The following is a 26,732-nucleotide window of genomic DNA, read 5'->3' on the forward strand; positions in this document are numbered from 1 at the left end:
AACCCAGGTCGTTAAGCTTTGCAGGTAAGCACTAAGGAAGGGTCTCACTCTAGCTCAGGCTGACCTGGAACTCACTCTGTAGTCCCAGGCTGGCCTCAAACTCATAGCCATCCTCCTACCTCTGCCTCCTGGATCCTGAGATTAAATGTGTGTGCCACCATGCCTGGCTTTCTGCTATAATTTTTTATGCCTTTATAATGAACCTGTTCATTTATTCTATGCTATGATTCACAGATTTTTATTTATTTATTTTTGGTTTTTTGAGGTAGGGTCTCACTCTAGCCCAGGCTGACCTGGGATTCACTATGGAGTCTCAGGGTGGCCTCAAACTCACAGCAATCCTCCTACCTCTGCTTCCCGAGTGCTGGGATTAAAGGCGTGCACCACCACGCCCGGCTCCAGATTTATATTTATAGTATCTTACTGATTCTGAATATTCTGCTCATCTTTATTAGTCTTTTTATTGACTGAAAGTTCTCATCACTCCACCTTGTCTTCAAGCCTGACCACTGTCTTCTCTTGATCCATATTGACTTCCTTACTCCATCCAGCTGTTGTGTTCTCTTGGAAGCCATTCTGAAGCTTGTGTCCTATAGTCTTTTGAATGCTTTTGGATTTCACCTCTCTGGTGGTATTACATTCTGTCTATTTTTCCTATTTCTTATGTGCTTATGCTACAACTGTATATGTGGGGTTCAGCTATATTCTTGCTGTTTATCCCCCTTACTCTGTCAGTGAAGCTTCTACGGTGTTCGAGGAAGACTGGGTTGCAGTAGAGAGGAGATGTCAATTTTTCTCTGCTCATCTGTGTCTGAAGCCCTGCTTCAGTTCCTAGTTCTTACCTGATGCAGAGCACTGCCTGACTGCCAGTTGCAGCCTTGTCTCTCTGTGTTCCTTCCTGGGTCCGAGGTGCCTGTCACCGCGAGTGGTCCCTGAGGAGTCCAATCTGGTTTTGCATGTTAGCACACCCTCAAGCTGTTCTTCCTTTTCAGGGCCAGGCACGTCACTCTGCTCCCTATAGACTGTCTCCACCTTGCTGGGCACTGTGAGGCAGCTTCTTCCTTGTAGTCTGGAATTATCTTCTGCCAGGTGTCAGCACACAGTTTGTGAGGCCAGCTCTGTTTGCCGACTGGCTTGCTGAGGGCCTGGGGCTGCCTGTGACTTGGCATAAGTCTTGTTTCAAGGGTAACTGGCCCTGCTCCAGTAGAGGCCCAAGAGCAGGGGGCTCTCCTGGCATCCCTCCTCATTCAGCCTGTGTCTCCTTTCCTCCCTATGACCCCACCTCTTTCTCAGCTTGTGTCTCCCCCTTCTCAAGTGCCTAAGAGAGCAGCTCTGATCCTCTGAGGCTCGGCCTGTCCGGCCTGCCTCCATGATGGTGATGCTGTGTCTCTGTGAGGTTGCTTGGACGCTCGAGACGATGAACTCATGTTCATGTTATTGTAAGCGCAATCCTAATGTTGCATTTGTTAAAATTAATTTATTGTATTTTATTTGCGTGTACGTGCATGCATGTGTGTATATATGTCAGAGCTTATTACTGCTGCAAATGAATACCAGATACTTTACATGGGTGATTTGGGAATCGAACATGGGCCCATAGGTTTTGCAAGCAAGCATCTTTAACCACTGAGCTATCTTCCTAGCCCACATTTTTTGTTTTAAGGTAGTTTTGCACATGTGTTCACCCTCCTCTGTTCCTAGTAACATGACAATGTGAAAGCACCCTCTTCTGACCTGCCACGAGCAGTCCTCCTGCACTTCTGTGGATCCTTCATTCCTCCTAGTTCATTTTGTCAGTTCTATCCTGAGGGGATCATTTCTTCTCTAGATACAACTGAAGGGGATGAGAGAAAGCTGGTTTCTTTTAGGGAATTTCAGTTAGTAATTGAGGTCCAAAGAGAACCAGATGTGACCCCATATGAAACCTTGCTGTGGTCTAAGAACAGAACTCTTGGCAGAAATGGCAGTTATGTCTGGCTGAGACTGATCTATAGTTCCCCTGCTACCCACGGTCTAGCATGGTAGCTAGATAGGGCTGGTGGAGTCCGCCCTCCAAACCTACAACCCAATTGCGTCTCTGTCTTCCTGTCTTGCTTTTTTCCTCTTTGCAGAGCTCTGCTGGGATTCCCTATCATCTCTGCTTGGATACACATGAGTCTAGCTCCCCTCTCCTGGCTGGGTGTGGGGGACAGCATAACACTGTTTCTTGGTCTGGGGCAATTCTTCTGCTTGCCTCTGCCTTACAGTCTGGGGTAACTTCTCACTTTGATGACATGCATGATTCTCCTCTGGTCTCTGAATCTACCACATGCAAATTTCCCTTACACTCTAGATCACACGGTGGTGCTCCCACTAACCCCAGGCCTGCTACGTGTATAATTTCCTTAAACTCGGGGTCACTATGAGTATGACTCCTTTCATTACTCGTTTCTCCTCTGCATTTCTTGGTCTCTGCTTTGGTATTTTCCCTTATTCTTCCTGGAGCCTCACTGCTGGCCCTCCTAACTTCCCCCCACAGGAAAGTACACGGCAGCTGCCATGTGTGCTCTTTCTAGGTCTCCTTACGTAGCTCCAAAGTTCTACTCTCCACGTGCTTGCAGCTTTACTGTCTCTCTTTAGAAGCTCCACTTACCCTAAGTGAGCTTTCCACATGTTTGTAGCTTTACTCTAACCCTTTTTATTTTTGTACTTTTATTTATTTATTTGAGAGGGAGAAAGGAGAGAGAGAGAGAAAGATAAAGAGCACACACCAGGGCCTCCAGCCACTGCAAACGAAGTCCAGACAAGTGTGCCCCTGTGCTAACGTAGGTCCTGGGGAATCGAACCAGGATCCTCTGGCTTTGAAGGCAAGCACCTTAAGTGCTAAGCCACCTCTCCAGCCCCTCTAACTTCTTTTTAAAAGTTCTAGTTTCTCTTAAGCTCAGGTGCTTGCAGCTTACTCTAATCTCTCTTCAAAAGCCTCAGTTTCCCTTAAATACCAATCTCCCTTAAATAAACCCCATAATTTATGATTTTCCCCCTAAATAAATGTAGCAATTCATAATTTAACCCCCCCCTTTTTTTTGTTTGTTTTGTTTTTTCGAGGTAGGGTCTCGCTCTGGGTCAGGTTGACCTGGTATTCACTATGTAATCTCAGGATGGCCTCGAATTTACAGCAATCCTCCTAACTCTGCCTCCCGAGTGCTGGGATTAAAGGCGTGCACCACCACGCCCAGCTAATTTAACCCTTTTGAGTCCATCTTTATGACTTCTTTTATAAATTCTGGAGACCCCTCCTAAACCCCGAAATCCTACATCACAACCAATGTCATTTAAGGGTAGGGACAAGTTCTGAGAGATCGTCATGAGTGATCTCATTATATGTGAGCACTGTCACTCACTGGACAGGGCCTCTTGGCGCAATGAAGAGACACGGTAAACAAGAGACATGAGGTTCTGCCAGGCTAACACAGCTTACAGCAGCATTTTCTAAATAAACAGTTACACTCTAAAATTATCCTCAAAAATACAATAAATAGGGGCTGGAGAGAGGCTTAACAGTTAAGGTGTTTCCCTGCAAGCCAAAGGATCTTGGTTTGATTCCCTAGGACCCATGTAAGCCAGATGCACAAGGTGGCACATGCATCTGGAGTTCATTTTCAGTGGCTGGAGGCCCTGGCGTGTCCATTCTCTCTTTCTCTGTCTGTCTGTCTCTCCCTCCCTTCCTCCTTCTCTTTCATTGTCTCAAATAAGTAAGTAAAAAAAAATTAAAAATATATAATAAATGCCCATCAGTGACACGGGTGAGTAGTATCATTACTAGTATTATGTACTATACACAGCGTATGTGCCAGGCTTTCATACTGCTTGCAAACAAGCAGGTTTTACACATACAACTGAGTGACAGGTGTCTTGCTCTACAATGCACAGACGGCTACATCATCACTGGGCAGCAGGAGTTTTCTAGGCATTATAACTCTGTGGGCCATGCCAGGGTGTGGCTGAACACCATTATATAGCACATGATGACAACAGGACACTCCTCCCGCCCCAGGGCTCCCTACTGATCTGTTCAGTGTGATATCAAGCTAGCTACCCCCATACCTTCACTTGACCTGAAGAATTCCTGCCCCTATATGTTATATCCACCAGTTACAGCAGTGGGACCTTTACTGGAATTTCACTATTTCTCTACTTCCTGTTAACCTGCAGGTCACTGTGATCTAGTTCTGATGAAGGCATGGAATCTCTCTACTTCCTGTTAACCTGCAGGCCACTGTGACCTCCTAGGACTGCTGAAGACACAGGCTTCTTGACTCACTGATTTTATGGAAAGGACGTGGGGAAAACCAAGGACTAGGCAGTGCCACTATCTTCCAGACCACAAGCACTGCTTCTATACCTGGAAAGCCACTCCTTCATGGATATGCCATAACTATCTGAGCCACAGTGTGTTTGGAAATTGATTGTTTCTCTTTCTACACCAGAATTCTGAGCACCCTCGTGTACACAGATCTCTGAATCTCTCCCTATCTCCATGGTAAGGACGCTGGTAGAACTGAGAAGGTAAACGCCATGGCCATTTTTGAGAGTCCTGACACCAGTGTGAGACAGTCTGCCATGGAAACTGCCTCGGAACTACCTGTTCCTCCATCTACCAAGGCTCAGTGAACATCACTGTTTCACCTGCCAAACGATCATGAGTTTCTAAGAGCTAAGAATAATAATAATAATTAGCATTCTGCTTTTAAAAATTGCAAGCTATGGGGGTGGAGGGCTGGCTTAGCAGTTAAGGTACTTGCCTGTAAAGCCAAGGAAGGTGGCGCATACATTCGGAGTTCATTTTCAGTGGCTAAAGACCCTGGTGTGCCCATTATCCCTCTCTTTTTTTTTGGGGGGGGGGGTTTCGAGGTAGGGTCTCACTCACTCTAGTCCAGGCTGACCTGGAACTCACTGGGTAGTCTCAGGGTGACCTCGAACTCATGGCAATCCACCTACCTCTGCCTCCTGAGTGCTGGTATTAAAGGCATGCGCCACCACACCTGGCTCTCATTATCCCTCTCTTCCTTTCCCCTCTCCCCCCACCCCTCCTCCTAGCTATCTCTTTCACCACCTTGCAAATAAATAAATAAATAATTTAAAGCTGCAAGCTTCCATACCTTTTCTGCCTCCCGCGTGTCATCAAACAGCCTCCTTTGCCTCCTCGCTGGAACGGGCTTGGCTGTTTCCCAGGCTTCTACCCACATGTTGCTAGGGATCTTCATTCGGGCACTCAGCTCTCCCCTCAGAACCACATTGCCCTTTTCATCAGTCACCTCCTCTTCAATATAATCTCTGGGTGAATACCATCTCACAAAATCTTCCAGAAAACAACCTGGATTGGCTGCCTAAGGCAATAAATTCAGAAAAGTCAAAATTAACATCTATTGATATTTGCAAAATCATATTTATACTTTAAAAAAAACCCTATGTAATCTATAAAATGTAATATGCAAAATGGCTTTGGGTATAATGTTTAAAATACGGAGGGCGTTAAAAGTAACAAAAGCATTTATATTTTCCCAGTTATATATAAAGGGAAAATGTTTTCATTTGATGCATTAAAACAAGCGGAGAGAGAAAGCTAGAGAGAGGGAAAGCATATACTCTCTTACCACTGCAATCAAGCTCCAGATGCACATACCACTTGGTACATCTGGCTTTACGTGGGCACTGGGAAATTGAACCCAGGCCCGCAAGTTTGGTAAGCAAGTGCCTTTAACCACTGAATCATCTCTCCAGCCCTCATTTGATAAATTTTGAGAAACTTCAATATAAAATGAAAATAATTTTCTTAGATTATTAGTTAGGTAACAGTTTAAAATTACAGTGTAACTACTCAATACTTACAGCAACAGTAAATAAACTGCAGTCAGGTAACTTAACTAATGCACAGTATGATCAGAACAAGACAGTGATGGATACAATGATGAATTCTTTAAAACCAGCACTGCCATGGTTAACAGCCAGCTTCAAACATGTTCTGCTTAGCCATCAAACTCTTGGGTTTTATATAACAAATAACCACTATGTAATTGTTTCTATTCTACAAAGGAATTGAAATTCTAACTATTAGTTTTCAGGTGTCTGGAACATTTTACTCAGTAGATAATTCTACAGAATTAACAATGATATATACCAGAACCTTTGCAGTTTTTCTACTGTGTAGTCGGTGGGGTGGGGGGAAGGAGTGTTCACAGTATCTTTGGTAAGGCCTGGAGGACTTATATAAGTGTCCAATATCCAAGGATGGGCATGAAAAGCATGGTTGGTAACAAGTGACCTCCAGCCACTGCAAAGAAACTCCAGATGCATGCGCCACCTTGTGCATCTGGATTATGTGGTAGTGGTTGAATTGAACCTGGGTCCTTAGGCTTCACAGGCAAGTGCCTTAACTGCTAAGCCATCTCTCTATTTTATTGTTTTAAATATTTTTAAATATTTCAATTTTATTTATTTAAATTTATTTGAGAGAAAGAGAGAGAGAGAGAATGGGTGCACAAGAGCCTGCAGCCACTGCAAATGAACTCCAGATTCATGAGCCACCTTGTGTTTCTGGCTTACATGGGTCCTGGGGGAAACTGAACCTGGGTCCTTTGGCTTTGCCTTAACTGCTAAGCCATCCCTCCAGCCCCCTTAAATTTTTTTTTTTAATGTAATTATTTGTGAGCAGAGAAAATGGCTGTGCCAGGGCCTCTTGCCCCTGCAAATGCATCTGGCTTTACATGGTTACTGGAGAACTGAACCCAGGTGGCAAGCTTTGCAATCAAGTACCTTTAACCTCCGAGCCATATACCAACCCCCCCCCATCTATTTTAGAGCAACTATTTCTTTTAAAATATTATCTCATTCCCACATAGGGGCAAATGTATAAGGTGGCTCTTTCAAATACAACCAATTTTCTGATGAAAACAATGTTGTTACAGATCTGTAGGTGCCACAGAGTTTAATGAACAATAGTTTTTCTCATTCACAGTGTTACAGGAAGTGGCTAGAACCTTACCATGAAGGGCCAGTATGTTCCTATGGTTAAAAATCTCCTCTGTACATATACCCACAGACACTGTAGCAGCACAGAGGCAGACCTGGAAGGAGGCAATTGTTGTACTCAACCCCAGCAAATTCTCTTTTTTGTGGTTTTACTCCTTCCTTTATTTACTGTATCAGCTATATTTTAGAACAGAATAGCATTCACAAATTTTGTTACCATTTTAGTCTTCAATGGTAACATAGCTCTTAAGGTTTACTAAACATTTTTTTCCCAAGGGGAAAATAAGGACTTAAAGGTCACATAATCTCCTGGGCAAGAAAAAGGGGAAGAGAAAAGTGGAAGTGGTATTCATGAGTCCACCAGGCGTGGTGGCACATGCCTTTAATTCTAGCACTTGGGAAGCAGAGGTAGGTGAATCGCCATGAGTTTGAGGCCACCCTGAGACTAATATAGTGAATTCCAGCTAGAGTGAGACCCTATGTCAAAGTAAATAAATAAATAATGAAAAATAGAAAGAAGAGTCATGTCAGAAAAAGAAAGAAAGAAAGAGAGAGAGAGAGAAAGAAGGGAAGGAAGGAAGGAAGGAAGGAAGGAAGGAAGGAAGGAAGGAAGGAAGGAAGGAAGACAGACAGAAAGGAAGAAAGAAAGACAATCAACCAGCCAAACTTGGGCTAGATGACCCAGCAGACCGAGTAGGGCTACGGTTGCCAGAGCTGGAGCAAGTCCCGGGAAAGCTTTCTGAAGTACGTAAAGAGCCAGGGCCTTTAGACACTGCAAATGAACTCCATACGCATGCATCACCTTGTGCATCTGGCTTATGTGGGCCCCGGGGAACTGAACTCAGGTCCTTTGGCTTTGTAGGCAAACCCCTTAACTGCTAAGCCATCTCTCCAGCCCATTAGATTGATTCTTGTTTAAACTTAAAAGGACAGCATGACTATGTCCTATCGTGTACCAAGGAAGTATGTCATAACTATTAATGAAATCTACACAGTTACAAAACAGACATGGCCTTCATGTCATTTTGTAGAGGATCTTTTGCAGCTCCATCCTAGAACAGCTCAGAACAAAATACAGAGCTCTGTGTGACCCACCTTAAAAGACTCCATATCTGAAAGCAGGCAGGCACTCTGCATGCGTGCACGGAGGTGAGCCCCTTCTGCAGATGTTCCTAATTTAGCCAAAACCTCAGACTGCTCTTCCAGCAGGTCCTCTGTCATGGGCGCTGGCTCCTGTGACACACAAAAGAACAAATCTCACCAACAGCCCTTTCCGACAAAGCAGAATATAGAAACAAAACAATGATTTCCATAGTATTTTTTGCACAAATTTATCAGAACATCCACTGAAAAAGCAGCTCATTAAGAATAAGTGACCCAAGGGGGCTGGAGAGATGGCTTAGCGGTTAATCGCTGGCCTGTGAAGCCTAAGGACCCTGGTTTGAGGCTTGGTTTTCCAGAACCCACGTTAGCCAGATGCACAAGGGGGCACACGCGTCTGGAGTTCGTTTGCAGTGGCTGGAAGCCCTGGCACACCCATTCTCTCTCTTTCTTTCTCTCTGTCACTCTCAAATAAATAAATGAGAATGAAAAAAAAAAAATTAAAAAAAAAAAAAAGAATAAATGACCCAGGAGCTGGAGAGAAAGCTTAGTGGTTAAGGCACTTGCTTGCAAAGCCAAAGAACCTTGTTCAAGTCCCCAGTATCCACATAAGCCAGATGCACAGAGGGTTGCTTGCATCTGGAGTTTGTTTGCAGTGACTGGAAGCCCTAGCGTGCCCATTCTCTCTCTCACTCTGCCTCTTTCCTTTTCTCAAAATAAATAAAAATAAAATATTGTTTTACAAAAAATAAATGACTCAGGCTCAGTGTGGTAGAGAACAACTTTAATCCCAGCACTCAGGAGGCAGAGTTCAGAAGATTACCGTGAGTTTGAGGCCACCCTGAGATTACATAGTGAATTCCAGGTCAGCCTGATCTAGAGTGAGACTACCTCAAAACAACAACAACAACAAAAGAATAAATGACTCAGGCTGGAGAGATGGCTTAGTGGTTAAGGCATTTGCCTGTGAAGCCTAGGTACTCAGGTTTGTTTGATTCCCCAGTACCTTCATTAGCCAGATGCACAGGGTGGCACACGTGTCTGGAGTTGGTTTGCAATGGCTGGAGGTCCTGGTGTGCCCATTCTCCGGCCCTGTTTTTTTTTTTTTTAATTAATTAATTAGTTAATTTGAGAGTGATAGAGAGACAGAGAGAGAAAAAGGCAGATAGAGATAGAGAATGGGCATGCCAGGGCCTCCAGCCACTGCAAATTCCAGACGTGTGCCTCCTTATGCATCTGGCTAACATGGGTCCTGGGGAATTGAGCCTCGAACAGGGGTCCTTATGCTTCATAGGCAAGCACTTAACCGCTAAGCCATCTCTACAGCCTGTGTTTCTGTTTCTGAAGGTAGGGTACTGCTGTAGCTCAGGCTGACCTGGAACTCACTAGGTAGTCTCAGGGATTAAAGGCTGTGCGCCACCACACTTGGTTTTTTGCATGTATCACTTTTCTGCCTTTTGTTTGTTTGTTTTTCCATGTGCAGTCTTGCTCTAGCCCAGGCTAACCTGGAATTCTGCATATATCACTTTTTTTTAAATTTATTTTTATTTACTTGACAGAGAAAGAGGGAGAGAGAGAGAGAGAGAAAGAATGGGCACACACCAGGGCCTCCAGCCACTGCACAGGAACTCTACATGCGTGCGCCCCCTTGTGCATCTGGCTAACGTGGGTCCTGGGTCCTTTGGCTTTGCAGACAAACGCCTTAACAGTAAGCCATCCTCCAGCCCCTGCTTATATCACTTTTAATTATCCAATAAGTTCCCAGGCAAGAGTCTCAAACTGATACACAGGGTGAAGAACAATCAGTGAGGTCATAGGGAATAGTTGCTAAGAGTATAGGCTCCAAAGTTGGGCATGGTGGCAAATGCCTTTAATCCTAGCACTTGGGAAGTGGAGGTAGGAGGATCGCTGACAGTTCAAGGCCACCCTGAGACTAGTGAATTCCAGGTCAGCCTGAGCTAGAGTGAAATCCTACCTTGGGGAAAAAAAGCACATAGGCTCCAGACAAAATCGGTCTACATTTGAACCCCAGCTCTGTGACCTTTGGCAATCACTCAACCTTTCTGAGAATGATTACGACTAACGTTTAGCACATGTTCAATGAACCCTATCCATCAAGAAGAAAATATAAACTTCAGATTATCTTTGACTAAGAGAAAGTATGCTTATCAAGACAACTAGTCAGACTGTGTGCTCAGCCTCAAAGGCTCATACAGGATATCTAAACCAGGCCCTCCAAGACTCATGGCACCTCACTAAAGAGGGGGTGAAAAATGTAGCTGCAGAAGGATGGGGAGAAGAGCTGTGAAACACTATCTTCTGGCTACAACACGGTCATTATACTCAAGTACTCACAGCTGCAGTGGTTTCTAGCGTTAAGACTGAGCCTCTCAATACTTCACCACTGATAGGAAAGGAAACCTGAGACCTCACACCTCCCAGAGAAACTAATAATGCAGCTAGGGGTTGCTGGGAGTCAGGCTCATCAGTGGTGCGGCCACGGGGAAGTTTCCCTTTCCACAGTAGCTTGCCTCCTACCCGTGAGCATGTACACGGCCCTAATGTAACTCAATGAGCTAAAAAGATGTCACGGAAGTAAGATTGGGATTAAGAGGGAAGAAAAAGAGTGTTAGTGGGAAGAGAGAGATAAGCAGATAAGTTAGGGGAATAAGATGAAAATACATTTGTAAGAAAATGCCAAAAACGTGAAAGACAGAAGTGTGCCTAGTAATTCTGCTTTTCATTATCTTTCTTAGAAGAACTTAGTGGAAAGTAACAGGGATTTACATTACAGAACTGTTTGTAACAGTAAAAATTTAAAATCATACACTGTGATCAAGAGAAACTAGCTCTTTGATGGCCTGGAACATTATGCAGCAACTGAAGAGAAACAGGTCTATACTCCAGGTGGCCCAGAGCAAGAGAAGTCAAACACAAAGCTGCTCATCAGGGCTGGAGAGATGGCTCAGTGGTTAAGGTGCTTGCTTGTAAAGCCTCATGGCCTAGGGTTGATTCCCCCAGTACTCACGTGCCAGATGCACAAGGTGGCAGATGTGTCTGGAGTTTGCAGTGGCAGGAGGCCCTGATGTGCCCATTCTTCTTCCCTCCCTCCCTTACTCTTTTTCTCTTAAATAAATATCTAAAGCTGTTCATCAATGCACATGTGTAAACAAATAACTATAAACTCCATCAATATAAATGCTCAGAAAGAAGTATAGGACATATATCTCAAACCAGTAATAGCAGTCATTGCTAAGGATGAGAGCTGAATTAGCAGGGAATAGTGGCTTCCACTTAAAAATAATTTTTTTTTTTACTTATTTATAAGCAGAGAGACCCGGGGAGGGTTGGGGGGAGGAGGAGGCCAGGACCTCCAGCCACTGCAAACTGACTTCAGATGCATGTGCCACCCTGTGCATCCAGCTCAACATAGGTACTGGGGAATCGAACCTAGGTCATTAGGCTTTGCAAGCAAGAGCCTCTAACTGCCAAGCCATCTCTCCAGCCCACCCTCCATTAATATATGTATGTAGGGGTGTGTGTGTGTATATATATATATGTATGCATATATATAGAGAGAGAGAGGGAGAAGGAGAGGGAGAGAGAGAGAGGGAGGGGGAGAGGGAGAGAGAGGGAGGAGGGGGAGAGGGAGAGAGAGAGGGAGGGAGGGACAGACAGACACACAGAGACAGACAGAATGAGTGAGTATGGGCGCACCATGGCATCTTGCTACTGTAAACAAACCTGAGATTCATGTGCCACTTTGTACATCTGATTTTCCATAGGTAATGAAGATTCAAACTGGATGAGAAGGCATAGCAAGCATGTTTAACCACTGAGCCATCTTCCCAGATCCTGGCTTCCACATTTTGTGGACTGAATTATTCTTTTAAAATATTCACATATGATGGGCATGGTGGCACATGCCTTTAATCCCAGCACTCATGAGGCAGAGGTATAGGAGGATCACTGTGAGTTCAAGGCCACCCTGAGACTATATAGTGAATTCTAGGGCAGCCTGTGCTAACATGAGACCCTACCTTAAAAAACCAAAACAAATAAATAAATAAAATATTCACATATTAGCTGGGCATGGTTGTGCATGCTTTTAATCCCAGCACTCAGGAGACTGAGGTAGGTTGATCACTGTGAGTTTGAGGCCAGATACTACATAGTGAATTCTAGGTCAGCCTGGGCTAGAACAAGACTTTACCTCAAAAAACAAGAAAAAACATATTCATATGTTAATTATGTGAAAATGACCATTGCTCCTTAGATACTGAGTCACTGCTGTCCTTTCTTTTTAGTAAAAATGGACTCAAACTGTTTCAGCAAATAAAAAACAATCATTACTGAAGGAGTGTTACTTTGTTTTTCTATTCCATGCTTTTGGACTTTGTTCTTGAAATACCTGAGTACCCCATTCTATTTAATAATCAATCACCTTATAATCAATCACAATAAGCACTACCTACTGAGATGTGAAAATACTTGTTTCAGAAACAGCAGACTTGAAAGCTCTATAAGCCTCTTAGATTTTAAATCTTCATCCTTTGACACAAACCTTTACCAGAGTTCCCTCACACGTTCCACAGTCAAGGAGGGAGAGCCACGCCCTACCTGGGTCACAGGAATGTAGAGCGGCTCCCCACTGTGCAGTAGTGTGAGTCTCCCGTGCTGGTGCAGCCGGCCTTCTGGCTTTAGATTCACCACCTCCTTAGCTGCTCCTTTCCTGCCGCTTTCTTGTCCATCTCCCTTAAGCTCTTCGGCATCACTCAGGCATTCAAAAAATTCTTCTTCACTGTCACTCCAGGAATCCCAGGACTTGCCCGCCTCTCCCTTTTCCTTCTCCGCGGCTCTGAGACAGCCTCCTGCTTTGCCACCGTCCCCTGGGTACACGTTAGCTACATTCTCTGAAGGGCTCGTCTTTTTCCCCTCATCCCGTGCCTTCTTTCTTTCAATGCAACAGTTCAACATCTTAAAACAGAAATAACATTTTAGTTTAGTAAGTTAGAGAAAAATAAAAATCTACCTACCATATGCATATATCTACCCCTTCTCTGAGGAGCTTGTGAATTAGTGATTACAGAACACCCACAGCAGCATGATGAGAACAGCTATCTTCTATTTTATGTATATAATTTTTTTTTGCTTGTGTATATGCGTGGGTTAAATATAAGTATATGTGTATGGGCCAGCTCGCCTGAGAATATCAGGTGTCAGGGGTCCAGCTCCATCACTCTTCTGCCCTTCTTACTCTTAGTGATGCTGGGAGCTTGCCTGTCTCCACAAGCCTGGGTAGTCCCCTGGTCACTGCTCCCCCGGCAGACTGGTGTTAGCAGGCGTCCACACCAGCTGATTACATAGGATACGGAAGTCCAAACTTGAGTGGGCTGAGGCCCCTCTGGCCCTCATGCTTACAAATGAAGCACACTTAATTGCTGAGCAACCACTGGCCATCCCTCCAGCCCTTTCAAAAGATGTTTTTATTGCCAAGCATGGTGGCACATGCCTTTACCTTTACTCCCAGCAGTGGGGAGGCAGAGACAGTAGGATCTCTGTGCATCAGAGGCCAGCCTGGGACTACAGAGCTCCAGGTCAGCCTGGGCTAGGCTGAAACCCTATTTCAAAATAAATAAATAATAAATGAATAAATAAATAAAAATGCTTTCTTTATACATGTGTCTGCCAGTCCCTTACTGCTGCAAACAACTGCCCATCTAACTTTACCTGGCTGGGTAGCTGGAGAATTAAACCCAGGCCAGTAGGCTTTGCAAGCAAGTGCCTTTAACCACTAAGCTATCAATCCATTATTATATTTAGAATTAGAATGAGCAAGCTCCAATTATATACAGCTATGGGGAAATCTTTACCTGCAGTTTCTGATGTAGTAAACAGCACCTCAGATCTGGTGGCCCACTTGCTAGTCTACCAAACAGTAGGAAAAGAAAGCTCACATTTAGTAAAATTGCTTTCAACATGCCTATTTTTTATATTACTATTATTTTGAAATTTACATTGGTAAGAAATCAAAAGTAGATTTCTATAGATGATGAAAACTGAGTTTGAGAAGGTGGGTACATACAATTAAAAGACCACCACAAATCACCAACCGCAAGAATAATAGATACTTCAAATATTAGCAAAATAGCAAGAGCTTTCAGGCTAATTAGAAACTCAAGACAGTAACGAGCAAACAGACTTTGTACTCTGTTCCCACTGCTATGGTGCTCTCATTATAATAATGAGTTCACCTCTGCTCTTCTGGTGGGTCCTGGACTCCGGCAGTTCTGAAGCTCCTGGCAGTCAGCTAGTGCTTCAGATCTGCCAATGCTCCAGGGCACAAGCGTCAGAGCTGAGGAGACTCAGGCAGGCAGATAAGTGACCCAGATGGAACCCTTGGATCAATGGCGTTAAATATCATTCACACCATCACCCTTCTCTTCAGAGTACAGGAGCACTGGCCTAGCAGTACTGATATCGGCTAAGTAAAATGTTCTACCTGATCTTGTGAAACCAGTATAAATTACATAAAATTTCAGGTAAAGTTTACTACCTGAACTTGTACTGAAAGGTATTCTCCTTCTAGTAACAAAATATATGCTCATTATGGAAGATTTAAATACACAGAAATGTAAAGAATAAAATAAAAATCTAATTTTATATCTAAGCAAACTATTAACATTTGGTTGATTTCTTTCTCAGTCTTTTTTTTACACATACATATCAGTATAACCAAGAGCATTACCACACCTAATTACAAATATTATGAATATCTTCTCTGTAAAAGATTGTTGAGCTGGGTGTGGTGGTGCACACCTTTAATCCCAGCACTCAGAAGGCAGAGGTAGGAGGATTGCCGTGAGTTCAAGGCCACCCTGAGACTCCATAGTGAATTCCAGGTCAGCCTGGGCTAGAGTGAGACCCTACCTTGAAACCCCCCCCCAAAAAAAATTGTTCAGTACTGGGGATGTAACTCAGCATGCAAAAAGCAAATTTTGTTGTTAATCTATTATTTGGTTGGTTTTGGGGGGGTAGGTTCAAAGTTGGGTCTCACCCTGGCCCAATCACAGGTGGCCTAGAATTCACCACAACCCTCCTAACTCTGCCTCCCGAGTGCTGGGATTAAAGGTGTGAGCCACCTCATGCATCTGGCTTACATGGGCCCTGGAGAATGGAACCTGGGTCCTTTATATTTGCAGGCAAGCACCTTAACCACTAAGATATCTCTCCACCCCAGTGTTTTTTTTTTAAGTTGCACATGTGTGCATGTGTGTGTATGAGCACACCAGGACCTCTTGCAAGGATGCCAAACATTTGTACCACTTTTGTGTCTGGCTTATATGGGCAGCTTGGGAATTGAACCCAGGCCTTCAGATTTTGCAAGCAAATGCTTTTAAGCATTAAGCTATCCTCCCAGCCCCCACTAAGGCATGTACCACCATCCTGGACTTTGACCACTTTTTATTTTTCCAAAGAGAGACAAAGAAAAGGGAAGGTAGGGAGAGAATGGGTGCGCTAGGGCCTCCCCCCACTGGGTTCTTTTGCTTTTTGGGAAAGCACCTTAACCACGAAGCCATCTCTCCAGCCCTGAATCATTCTTACAACAAAATCTGCACTACTACAACAGATTTCTACTGCAGAGATACAGTATATTTCATTTATGACATTTTGTTGTGTTATAGTTTTTTGCTACTATAAATTTGCAGCAATGAATACCTGTGAACCTAAATTGTATCTACATTTCTTTTTCTTTTTCTTCAAGTAAGATTTCCCAAAAGAAAAATATTAATGGATCAAGCTGGGTGTGGTGGCACATGCCTTTAATCCCAACACTTCAGAGGCAGAGGTAGGAGGATTACCATGAGTTCTAGGCCACCCTGAGACTACATAGTGAACTCCAGGTCAGCATGAGCTAGAGTGAGACCATACCTCATAATAAATAAAAATAAAAAAATAAAAAAAAATAAAAACATTTCATTCCATGAATGTGAAAAAGAAAAAAAAAAGAAACCTAAACAAAACCATCTTGGTGATCCCCAATACCACAAAATAAAAATAAAAAATCCAACCCTGTGGAAAAAAAAAAATTGGATCAAAAGTCAAGTGTTGAGCTGGGTGCAGCGGTGCACATCTTTAATCCCAGCACTTGGGAGGTAGAGGTAGGAGGACTGCTGTGAGTTCAAGGCCAGCTTGGGACTACATAGTGAGTTCCAACTCATCCTGGGCTAGAGTGAGACTTTACCTTCAGAGAACCAAACAAAAGAAAAAAAGTCAAATATTTGCTAATACACAAAAATCCCATCTACACAATCATAACTTAAATTATTACCCTGGAATCAAAAAGTTGTTCTCCCATCGGAAGCGCATTTCCAGAACAAATTCCTGCCAAAGATGTGCTACTCCCTTTAGTCCTCCATGGTAGAAATTAATCATGCAAAGACACAAAGCTAGTTTGTATGTCAAGCTGTCAGAAGGTGCAGATTTGAACTGATTGTAGAGTGTCTAAATTTAACAAAGAGAAACAAAGCAAGACTAGTTAACATATTTGTATACATCATTGAAAAGTGTGTAGGAGAGTTCAAGTGCTGAAGCTAACCCACCCTACATAAATGACCTTCTATCATCCTATACCACTGCCCACACTGCTCCCCGACGTCTGACAGACCGCTGCCCACACTGCTCCCCGATGTCTGACAGACCGCTGCCCACACTGCTCCCTGACGTCTGACAGACCGCTGCCTACACTGCTTAGTCAGATTCCTGTCTGTGAAAAAACAGCTTCAAATTTCCTGTGTTTAAACATTTTTTAATTACAAAAAAAGCATATACTTGACAAAAGGAATAAAATCAGAAGTGTACACTGGAAATCTGAAAGGCCCTGCTTTTACCCCTCAAAGCAGAAAACTGCCTTTTCTGTAAGTACTATGCACATTTGTCATTTAAATAATCCCATTTGTTAACTTCTCAAATAACAACCTGAACATTTTTTTCCATACAATACATTCTACCTCATTTCATACCTTTTGTCTAGTTTTGAAACATGAACAGGTATCTGTTGCTAAACAAATATAATGATTTCAAAAAAACTCTAAAGCAAGAGAATCCTATAGCTATGCATAGTACACTTATGTGTTTTTTTTTTTTTTTTTTTTTTGCTCTCCAAAAAAGCTCTTCCTACCTGAAATACGTATTTATGCAAAGATTCTGTAGGTCATTATCTGTGTGGCCATGGTCACACCACTCAATTTTCCAGAAATTATTTAAAATAAAAACAAGATTTAAGATTACCAAATAAGAAATATATCAAACCCACAGAAGTTAAATGCATTTAAGATATTTTTAACATTGCACCCCAACTTACATAGTCTTCGCTCTCCGGTGGAGGGTTACTATTCTCTGAGGAAGTATTTCCATTGAATGGCTTCTCAGAAGCAGCATCTGGGAATAAGAACTGGAAGGAGGAGTGGGACGGGGCAATCATGTTAGGCTTTATTCCCCACTTTGTTGATTTTTATAACCTACTTAAGATTCTGAATTTTTTTTTTGAGGTAGGCTCTCACTCTAGCCCAGGTTGACCTGGAATTTACTATGGAGTCTCAGGGTGGCCTCGAACTCACCATGATCCTCCTATCTCTGCCTCCCGAGTGCTGGGATTAAAGGTGTGTACCACCACATGTGGCACTGAATGCTTAAAAACTTTTTATTAGCCGGAAGTGGTAGGGCCTGTAATCCCAGCACTCAGGAGGCAGCGGTAGGAGGATCGCGGTGAGTTCGAGGCCACCCTGAGACTCCATAGTGAATTTCAGGTCAGCCTGGGTTAGAGTGAGACCCTACCTCAAAAAAACAAAACAAACAAACAAACAAAAACCCAACTTTTTATTGACAACTTCCATAAATATAGACAATATACCATGATCATAACGTCCTTCCATTACCCTCCCTTTTCCTCCTGCCAACTCCTCCCTCCACTGAATCCCCTCTTTCTCTCCTTCTTTCTTTCTTTCTTTCTTTCTTTGAGAGAGAGAGAAAGAGAGAAAGAGAGAGGCCAATATATAGAGCGAATGGATGTGCCAGAGCCTCTAGCCCCGCAGCCTTAACCACTGAACAATTTCTCCAGCCCCTGAATCCCTTCTTCTTTTCAACTATTTTCTTAACCACTAAGCCATCTCTCCAGCCCTTAACATTTTGTAAGAAGCATCAATATTAATAGAGACAAAACCATAAGACAATCTAAAATTACATCTATATTAGTGAAGATCTATAGTGATATCATCCAGACTTTCATATATGAAATATTAAAGGCATAATATTAAAAATCTATAAGCTACTACTAGAAAATGAAATGGCTTAGTGGTTAAGGTGCTTGCCTGCAAAGCCAAAGGACCTCGGTTCGATTCCCCAGGACCCATGTACAAGGTGGCACATGCATCTGGAATTTGTTTGCAGTGGCTGGAAGCCCTGGTGTGCCCATTCTCTCCCTCTCTCTCTCTGCCTCTATCATGCTCTTAAATAAATAAATAAATAAATAATAACTACCATTACAATAAGAACTATAATGTTTTAAAGACCTATTAGAAGGCATGCAGTCCACATAGATCCTTTTACACTCTTGTAATGCTTTTATACTCTCATCTGATAGTTAACGCTTCAGAGATGTGCTCAAGGTCATTAGCAAGTCAGGAATAACCTTGCTCTTGGCTCCGAGTTGAACCAATCCAACCAATCCAACCACACTACACAGAGTAACCTCAGCCCCTTAGTATACAATCTTCTGTGTCAGAGGAGCCTTTTAAAAACACAGGTTCTGGGATGGAGAGATGGCTTAGCAGTTAAGCGCTTGCCTGTGAAGCCTAAGGACACCGGTTCAAGGCTCGGTTCCCCAGGACCCACGTTAGCCAGATGCACAAGGGGGTGCATGCGTCTGGAGTTCGTTTGCGGTGGCTGGAGGCCCTGGCGCGCCCATTCTCTCTCTATATATATATCTGCCTCTTTCTCTCTCTGTCTGTCGCTCTCAAATAAATAAATAAAAATAAACAAAATTTTTTTTAAAGCACAGGTTCTGCCAGGTGTGGTGGCACACACCTATAATCATAGCACTCAGGAGGCAGAGGTAAAAGGTCTGTTGTGAGTTTGTGGCCAGGCTGGGACTACAAAGTGAGTTCCACATCAGCCTGGGCTAAAGTGAGACACTACCTCAAACAAGCAAACCACCACCACCCCACAGATTCTATCATGTTCTTCTGTTTAAACATTAAGGCAGAAGTGAAGGGCTTCAGCATGGCAGCTTTATCCCTGATGGCACTCAGGAAGTACTCCAACCCACCAACTGGCTGGCATGACCTCAAGAGCTGGGAGCCAGCAGGCAGAAGCCTCATGTTCAATTTCTAGCACCATGAAACAAAACAAAAACCCTTAAACCCAAAGCTTAGCATGCGCCCAGGCCTCTACTGTTCCTTTTTTTCTGAAAGCCTTCTTTCCACTCTGATTCAGCCTAAGCACCTCACTAAGCAGCCCTGATTCTCAGGGTCCACACAGACACAACACACCTCTGCGTGCTTCACACGGCTGCACTGTCAGATTTCTACTTGTGCCACGGGATTGTGACCATTACTGACTTCACTTCTTCCCACTGACTACTGACAGCTCTCTGAATGTGGAGACCTTACTTTACTCACTTACACTACTGACTCAATGCTGGCCACAGGGAAAGTTCTATAATGAGGAAATGCTTGATACACAGGCATAAAAGTGAGCGCAGAGTTACCAAGAGAATAGCATTGAGGACGTCACTACTCAGTGGCGACTCTTCCACTCCTCGGTGCTTTCGGATTTTCTTCTTTGCAGTGTGTACCATGTTTGAAACTGATAATTTATGAATTGGAACTGGGGTTGGCTCTGTCAACTTTGACAAAGCATGTGTTATATCAGCAATTTCTATAAAGAGTAGAAATTAACACAGGTTATATCACCAAAATCAGGAGGCCAAGGTGACAAGTAAACTGATGGCAACTGTACACGTCAGCTCTTCTTTACATGCTCTCAGAATGGCAATGTTTTGACCTTCACGTTCAGTTTACAGGTAAGTGTGAGTATCAAAGGCTGATATCACCCAAATCATTCCTGCCCAGGGACCTCAAAAACCAGCATCTAAAACTTTCAAAATACCTTTTTGTTGTCATAACGAATTGCCGTTTTAGCGAGCTCTGGGAGCTCTAAGTATAACCTGGAGGGAAACGGCAGCCATCTAATCCATCAATACTGGCTTTGCCAACTCAATGAAAAATGAGCAAAAAACAGCTGAAAAGCTGCCAAACAATATGCCAAAACAAGGGTGATACATTAGGATGCTTGGAAAGTAGGTCACCTCTTCCTTCTTCCTCAAATGTGGACCGTCCAAGAATTTCATCAGATGATTCTTTTCGACGGCAAATTTTAAAAAATTCAGTGACAAAATCACCTACACAGAAAAAAAAAGTTACTCATTTGACATGTAACCAAAATAAAATACATGGCTTTTCATAAAAGCTATTAACTAAGATATGGTAGGAAAAATAAAACATTTAATTTTTCTTTCTTTAAATTTATTTTTACTTTAATTTATTTGCAACCAGAGAGAGAGGGAGAGAGATAGAGAGCGAGCGAGCACGAGTGCATGTGAGTGCGCACGCCAGGGCCTGTAGCCACTACAAAGAAACTGCAGACGCGTGCGCCCCTAGTGCATCTGGCTTACGTGGGTCTTGGGAAATTGATCCTGGGTCCTTTGGCTTCACAGGCAAATAAATGCCTTAATCGCTAAGCCATCACTCCAGCCCATATTACTCTTCTTTATGCCCCAGTACTGCTGTACTTTCTCCTCTTCCCATGCTTGTCAGTGGCTACACCATGGAAGAGAATGACAACTAAATTATTTACTATATATCCAGAGGAAGGCTAATCTTCTCAGAAAGGAGGAAGAGCTATTTTGCTGGCTAGCAAATTTAAGGTTAGTTGAAAGTTCAAGTTCAAGGCCAGATTCATTCCAACCCCAAAACATTTAATTTTTCCCCTGAAGAAGATACAAATTAACCCTACCAAAAGTGGGCTTGGGCTGAAGAGATAGCTTAGTGGTTAAGACGCTTACCTGAGAAGCCTAAGGACCCAGGTTTGACTCCCCAGTACCCATGTAAGCTGGATGCATATGGTGACATATGTGTCTAGAGTTTGTTTGCAGTGGCTAGAGACCCTGACATACCCATTCTCTTTCTCTCACTTATAAAATGAAGAAATAAAAATAAAATAAATTTTTTTTAAGGGGGCTTGTTCTTCCTTTCTATTTCTGAGGATATAGAAATAAATAAATACTTTCTTAAGACTTTTCCATAGAAGGGCAAGAAAATAAAATATATTACCTAATATTTGGCTCTTTCTATATTTCTCTCTCCCTCCCTCCCCATATATATATTTTGGTTTCTCAAGGTAGGGTCTTACTCTAGCCCAGGCTGACCTGGAATTCACTATGGAGTCTCACAGTGGCCTTGAACTCATGTCGATCCTCCTACCTCTGCCTCCCGAGTGCTGGGATTAAAGGCACGCATCATCACGCCCAGCTTCTTTCTATGTATTTTAATGTTAATAAAAATCTATTATCGTTAAGCAATATAAATAACTATTACTGTAAATTTTTTTATTATCCATATGATAATTCTAAATATGTCAAACGGTCCAAACTAAAAAAGAAACTTAAAGATCTGGTTCTTGAGGCTGAAGAAATTGAGGCTGGAGAGATGGCTTAATGGTGAAGGCGCTTGCCTGCAAAGCCTAAGAAAGACTGTTCCAATTGCCAGGTCCCATGTATAGTAAGATACATAAGTGACACAAGCATGCAATGTTGCACATGGCACAAAGGGGTGCAGCTGGGCAGGGTGGCACGTGTGCCTTTACTCCCAGCACTCGGGAGGCAGAGGTAGGAGGATCGCCATGAGTTTGAGGTCACCCTGAGACCCCATAGTGAATTCCAGGCCAGCTTGTGGTAGAACGAGACCCTACTGTAAAAAAACAAAAAAACAAAACAAAAAAAAAAGTGGTATATGCTTTCGATGTTCATTTGCAGTAGCAAGAGACCTTGGCATGTACATGCACACACACACACACATACACACACACATTTGAGCATCTTAATAGCCCTGATGAAGATGCAAACTCTTTGAAGAGTAAAAAACTTGCTCACATTGGTGGGTCTAGAATATATCTGTTCAACTCTGACACCTTTGCTATGAACACTATGCTCCCTCTCTAAGGTCCCAGATCAAGTCTATCAAAGGTAAAATATTTTCTAAGCTATTAGGTACCCAGAGAAAGCAGCAAATGCTAATTATCATTTGATGAACAGCATATAATAAATAACAAAGAACTCAAAATACTTTAGAGAAATACACCACTGCTGTCAATAATAAGTATTTTGGTAACCACCACATAGACAGTGACCTATCAGATGACGCAGAGCTAAGGTAGCCATGATCAAGTAGAGGAAAGGGACAAAATACCTTCAAGTACACTAACCATAAGGAAAGACATGCTGAGGTTATAGGCTGGAAAGACCTACATGAGATGCTCATGAAAAAGGTAGGAGAAAAACAATTCAAACATGGAACCTGAATGGCAATTACTATTTTTCAGGGTGCTCCTGCTATGTATCCAAGGTGAATTTACCTCTTGTTCCATGTGACAGAACATGACAGCTGCAACACCCAGCTTCTAAAACAGATCGCTTAAGTGAATGTGGGGGCCAGAAAAATTTTACCAGGATAGTTTCCAAATGTGCAATGAACAAAAACGCAAAATGAAACACGCAAGAATCTAAGGTTTTTCTGGCAGCACTAGTTTATAGGCTATAACTCTGACTTGGTTCTGAACACAGAACACTGACATTTTGTACCGTGTGTACTATGACTCCGTACAAAGTCAACATTGCCTAAAGCACCATGGCTCAGATTTGACCCTATTGGACGTTATAAGCTGCAATGTTTGTACTGTACAAACCAAGTTTTCTCCTTTTATGGAAAGATACTTTTAGAAAGTAAAGACTTCTAATATTTTCCTACCACCATTCCTCATTAAGTAACTATCAAATTAGCATATCTTTGGATTGTACTGCATTATATTAAATAACTTGTTTTGAGTTGGTGATAAGTTTTATTTAGGGAAGAAAAAAAAAGGTTCAGTGTAACAGGGAAAGATGGCTCAGTGGCTAAAAGTGCTTGCTGCAAAGCCTGTTGGCATGCATTGTATCCCCAAGGCACCCACATAAGCCAGATACAAAAACTGGTTTAATGTATTTTGGCTTGTGATTATGACAGAATTTCCAACAATTTCTGAACTGGCCCTAAACATACCTCTTCTATTTTGTTACTATCTATGTATGCAGAGTAGCATTCTCAGCATTGACAACTATAAAATAAAAACATAGGTGATGCCTCCTTAGCATCTCAATAGGGTGTCAGTTTCATAAAGTAAAAATATTAATCAACTCTAAATACTACTAGAAAATGCTTTATGTCCCATAGTATGAAATATTTAGCTAGGATTTAATTCTTTATGTAAAAATAAGCACATACATCTCATTCGTGTGCAAATATGCTTTAGTCTTTTAGTAAAGTTCTAAGTATATGAAAGAATTGTTTTAAATCAATTTCCATATGACATATTACCAGCAAATGTTTGATCTGTGTATCTATTCTACACACCAAAATAACTGAGGCGGCACAAAAAACTCCTCAGGTGAGGGGCTGGAGAGATGGCTTAGTGGTTAAGTGCTTGCCTGCGAAGTCTAAGAACCCTGGTTAGAGGCTCGATTCCCCAGGACCCACCTTAGTAGCACAAGGAGGCACACGTGTCTGGAGTTTGTTTGCAGTGGCTGAAGGCCCTGGCGTGAACATACTCTCTGTCACTCTCAAATAAATAAATAAAAAATAAACAAAAATCTCCTCACGTAAAAAAGCATCACTAGAGGAAAGCTTAAGTAGCCTTGTTCAAACGCACAAAGTCAGTGCTTTCCCCACCACATGCCACAGGTCCAGAGGACAAAAGCAAAAGACTACGCCACAGAAAGAAGGTAACATAATTAATAGCATAAGGAAAAACTAAGAAAATGACATCGAATTATGAAGTATAGATTAATTATAACTGAAATAAATCCTTCTAGTGCTATTAACAAAAGATTTTTTTTAATGTTTTTATTGGGCTGGTGAGATGTCTAAGTAGTTAAAGGCACTTGCCTGTAAAGTAACAACCCATGTTCAATTCCCCAGTACCCATGTAAAGACAGGCACACAAGCGGCACATGTATCTGGAGTTCGTTTGCAGAAGCTAGAGAGCCAGGTGTGTCCATTCTTTGCTCTGTCTCTCTCTGCTTGCAAATAAATAATGGGGGTACTGAGGAATTGAACATGGATTGTTAGGCTTTGCAGGCAAGTTCCTTATCTGCTGAGCCATCTCCCCAGCCCAACAAAAGATTGGTATTGGTAAAGATTTTGTTTTGGTTTTTCAAGGTAGGGTCTCACCTTAGCCCTCGCTGCCCTGGAATTGACTATGTAGTCTCAGGGTTGCCTTGAACTCATGGTGATCCTCCTACCTCTGCCTACCAAGTGCTGGGATTAAAGGCGTGCGCCACCACACCCAGCTGATTTTTTGGTTTTTCAAAGTAGGGTTTCACTCTAGCCTAGGCTGACCTGTGATTCACTAGTCTCAGGTTGACCTTGAGCTCACAGTAATCCACCTATCTCTGACTCCCAAGTGTTGGTATCAAAGGTGTGTGCCACCATGCCCAGCCAAAATTTTGTTCTACAGTCTTAACTGAGGAGTCATAAATGTTAAAAATGTTAATATGTGACATAAAATATGAAGAATGTATTCAGGGCTGAGGAGATGGCTCAGTTGTAAAGCATTTACCTCCCAAGTATGAGGTTCTGAATTCAATCCCCAAAGCCCACATAAATGACAGATAATGTGCATGCTTATAATCCCAGCACTGGGAAGGTGGAGATTCCTAGAGCTCACTGGCTAGCCAGTCTAGCATGTGGTAGGCTCCAGCTCCATGAGAGATCCTACCTCAAAGAGGTAGACAGTGTTCCTCAGAAGGATAGCTGAAGTTGTCCTCTGGCCTCCACATACATATGCACGCACACATGCACACATACCAGACACACATAAAAAGAAAACGATAAAGAATGTATTCAGTGTTCCTAATGTGGAAGGAAGTAGGAATGTGGCATTTCAGAAGAGAAACATAATATACTTTACCTAGCAGACACTGGGGGTTATCAGCTTTCCGAACTCTAACAGACCAATGAGGAGCTTGAATAGGATCCAAATCACTAAATACAATAAACACAAGGTATTAATTATGGTAATCTCTAAGGTTCACAAACTAGTCAAAATGCAGTGTAAGCCGGGCGTGGTGGCGCACGCCTTTAATCCCAGCACTCGGGAGGCAGAGGTAGGAGGATCACCGTGAGTTCGAGGCCACCCTGAGACTCCACAGTGAATTCCAGGTCAGCCTGGGCTACAGTGAGACCTTACCTCGAAAACCAAAAAAAAAAAAAAAAAAAAAAAAAAAAAAAGCAGTGTAATGAGAGCTAGGTGAGGGCATATGTAAAGTCCCCCAGGACATAGGTAGTATATATGAAGTGTCCCCAAAAGACTCATGCTTTCAAAGTTTGGTCCCCAGGTGGCACTATTTTGAGAGCTGCTGCAAACATGAGAAAGGCCTAGTGAAGAAAGCAGGACACAGCAGTCTGTCCTCGGGGTCTGGTCTGGACCAGAACCTCTCCTTCTTTGCCTCCCGACTATCCTTCCCTCCAGACTAGCCACAAACTTGATTGTTCTGCCTCAGTCTCCTAAGTGCTGGGATTATCAATGTACAACAGCACACCCATCTGCAAGGACCCCAGCTCAAGGCTCGATTTCCCAGGAACCACATTAGCATGATGCACAAGGGGCGCATGCATCTGGAGTTCGTTTGCAGGGCCTGGAAGCCCTGGCGCGCCCATTCTCTCTCTCTCTCTCTGCCTCTTTCTCTCTGTGTCTTTTGCTCTCAAATAAATAAAATAAATAAATAAATAAATGAACTAAACTTATGTTATCCAAATAACACAGAAAACCATTTTAGGAATGATTTGGTTTGATTCAGGTGTCCTCCATAAACTTAGGTGTTCTGAATGCTAGGTTCCCAGCTGATGGAGATTTGGGAATTAATACCTCCTGGAGGCATTATATTGTTGGGCTAATGTGTTGGGTGGGCTTATGGGTGTTATAGCCAGTTTCCCCATGCCAGTGTTTGGCACAGTCTCCTGTTGCTATGGTCCACCTTATGTTGACCAGGGGGTGATTCCCACCCTCTGCTCGTGCTATCATTTTCCCCTGCCATCGTGGAGTGTCCCATTGAGCCTGTAAGCCAAAATAAACCTCTTTTTTCCCCCCACAAGCTGCTCTTGGTTGGGTGATTCCTACCAGCAATGTGAACCAGACTGCAACAAGGAAGTTTTAAAACATGTTAATAAAACAAGTACTTAGAAAATTACTAACAAAATCAAAACAAAATTTAGAAATATTAAAAAATAGTCTGAACAATGTATACTAATAAC

At 42.8% G+C, this 26,732-nt stretch overlaps 2 protein-coding genes across 4 annotated transcripts in view; one reads left to right on the forward strand and one right to left on the reverse strand.

Annotated features, from left to right (window-relative positions):
* The window catches only part of Zranb3 (zinc finger RANBP2-type containing 3), a 221,985-nt gene extending 217,440 nt beyond the window's left edge, over positions 1-4,545 (forward strand). Inside the window, exon 21 of the mRNA XM_045148632.1 lies at positions 4,192-4,545. Coding sequence (XP_045004567.1) covers positions 4,192-4,206 — 15 coding nt within the window. The 3' untranslated portion in view covers positions 4,207-4,545. The remainder of the gene's footprint in view (positions 1-4,191) is intronic.
* Rab3gap1 (RAB3 GTPase activating protein catalytic subunit 1) overlaps positions 1-26,732 on the reverse strand; it is a 69,840-nt gene that overhangs the window by 10,670 nt on the left and 32,438 nt on the right. For all 3 annotated transcript variants that reach the window (XM_045148639.1, XM_045148637.1, XR_006637109.1), the window contains exons 11-19: positions 25,390-25,463; positions 20,477-20,569; positions 19,877-20,046; positions 17,474-17,563; positions 16,442-16,614; positions 13,983-14,037; positions 12,730-13,086; positions 8,104-8,241; positions 5,139-5,366 (exon numbers count right to left, since the gene is read on the reverse strand). In XM_045148639.1, coding sequence (XP_045004574.1) covers positions 5,139-5,366; positions 8,104-8,241; positions 12,730-13,086; positions 13,983-14,037; positions 16,442-16,614; positions 17,474-17,563; positions 19,877-20,046; positions 20,477-20,569; positions 25,390-25,463 — 1,378 coding nt within the window. The remainder of the gene's footprint in view (positions 1-5,138; positions 5,367-8,103; positions 8,242-12,729; positions 13,087-13,982; positions 14,038-16,441; positions 16,615-17,473; positions 17,564-19,876; positions 20,047-20,476; positions 20,570-25,389; positions 25,464-26,732) is intronic.

Source organism: Jaculus jaculus, chromosome 5, assembly GCF_020740685.1.
Source record: "Jaculus jaculus isolate mJacJac1 chromosome 5, mJacJac1.mat.Y.cur, whole genome shotgun sequence".
In the NCBI taxonomy this organism is placed as follows: Eukaryota; Metazoa; Chordata; class Mammalia; order Rodentia; family Dipodidae; genus Jaculus; species Jaculus jaculus.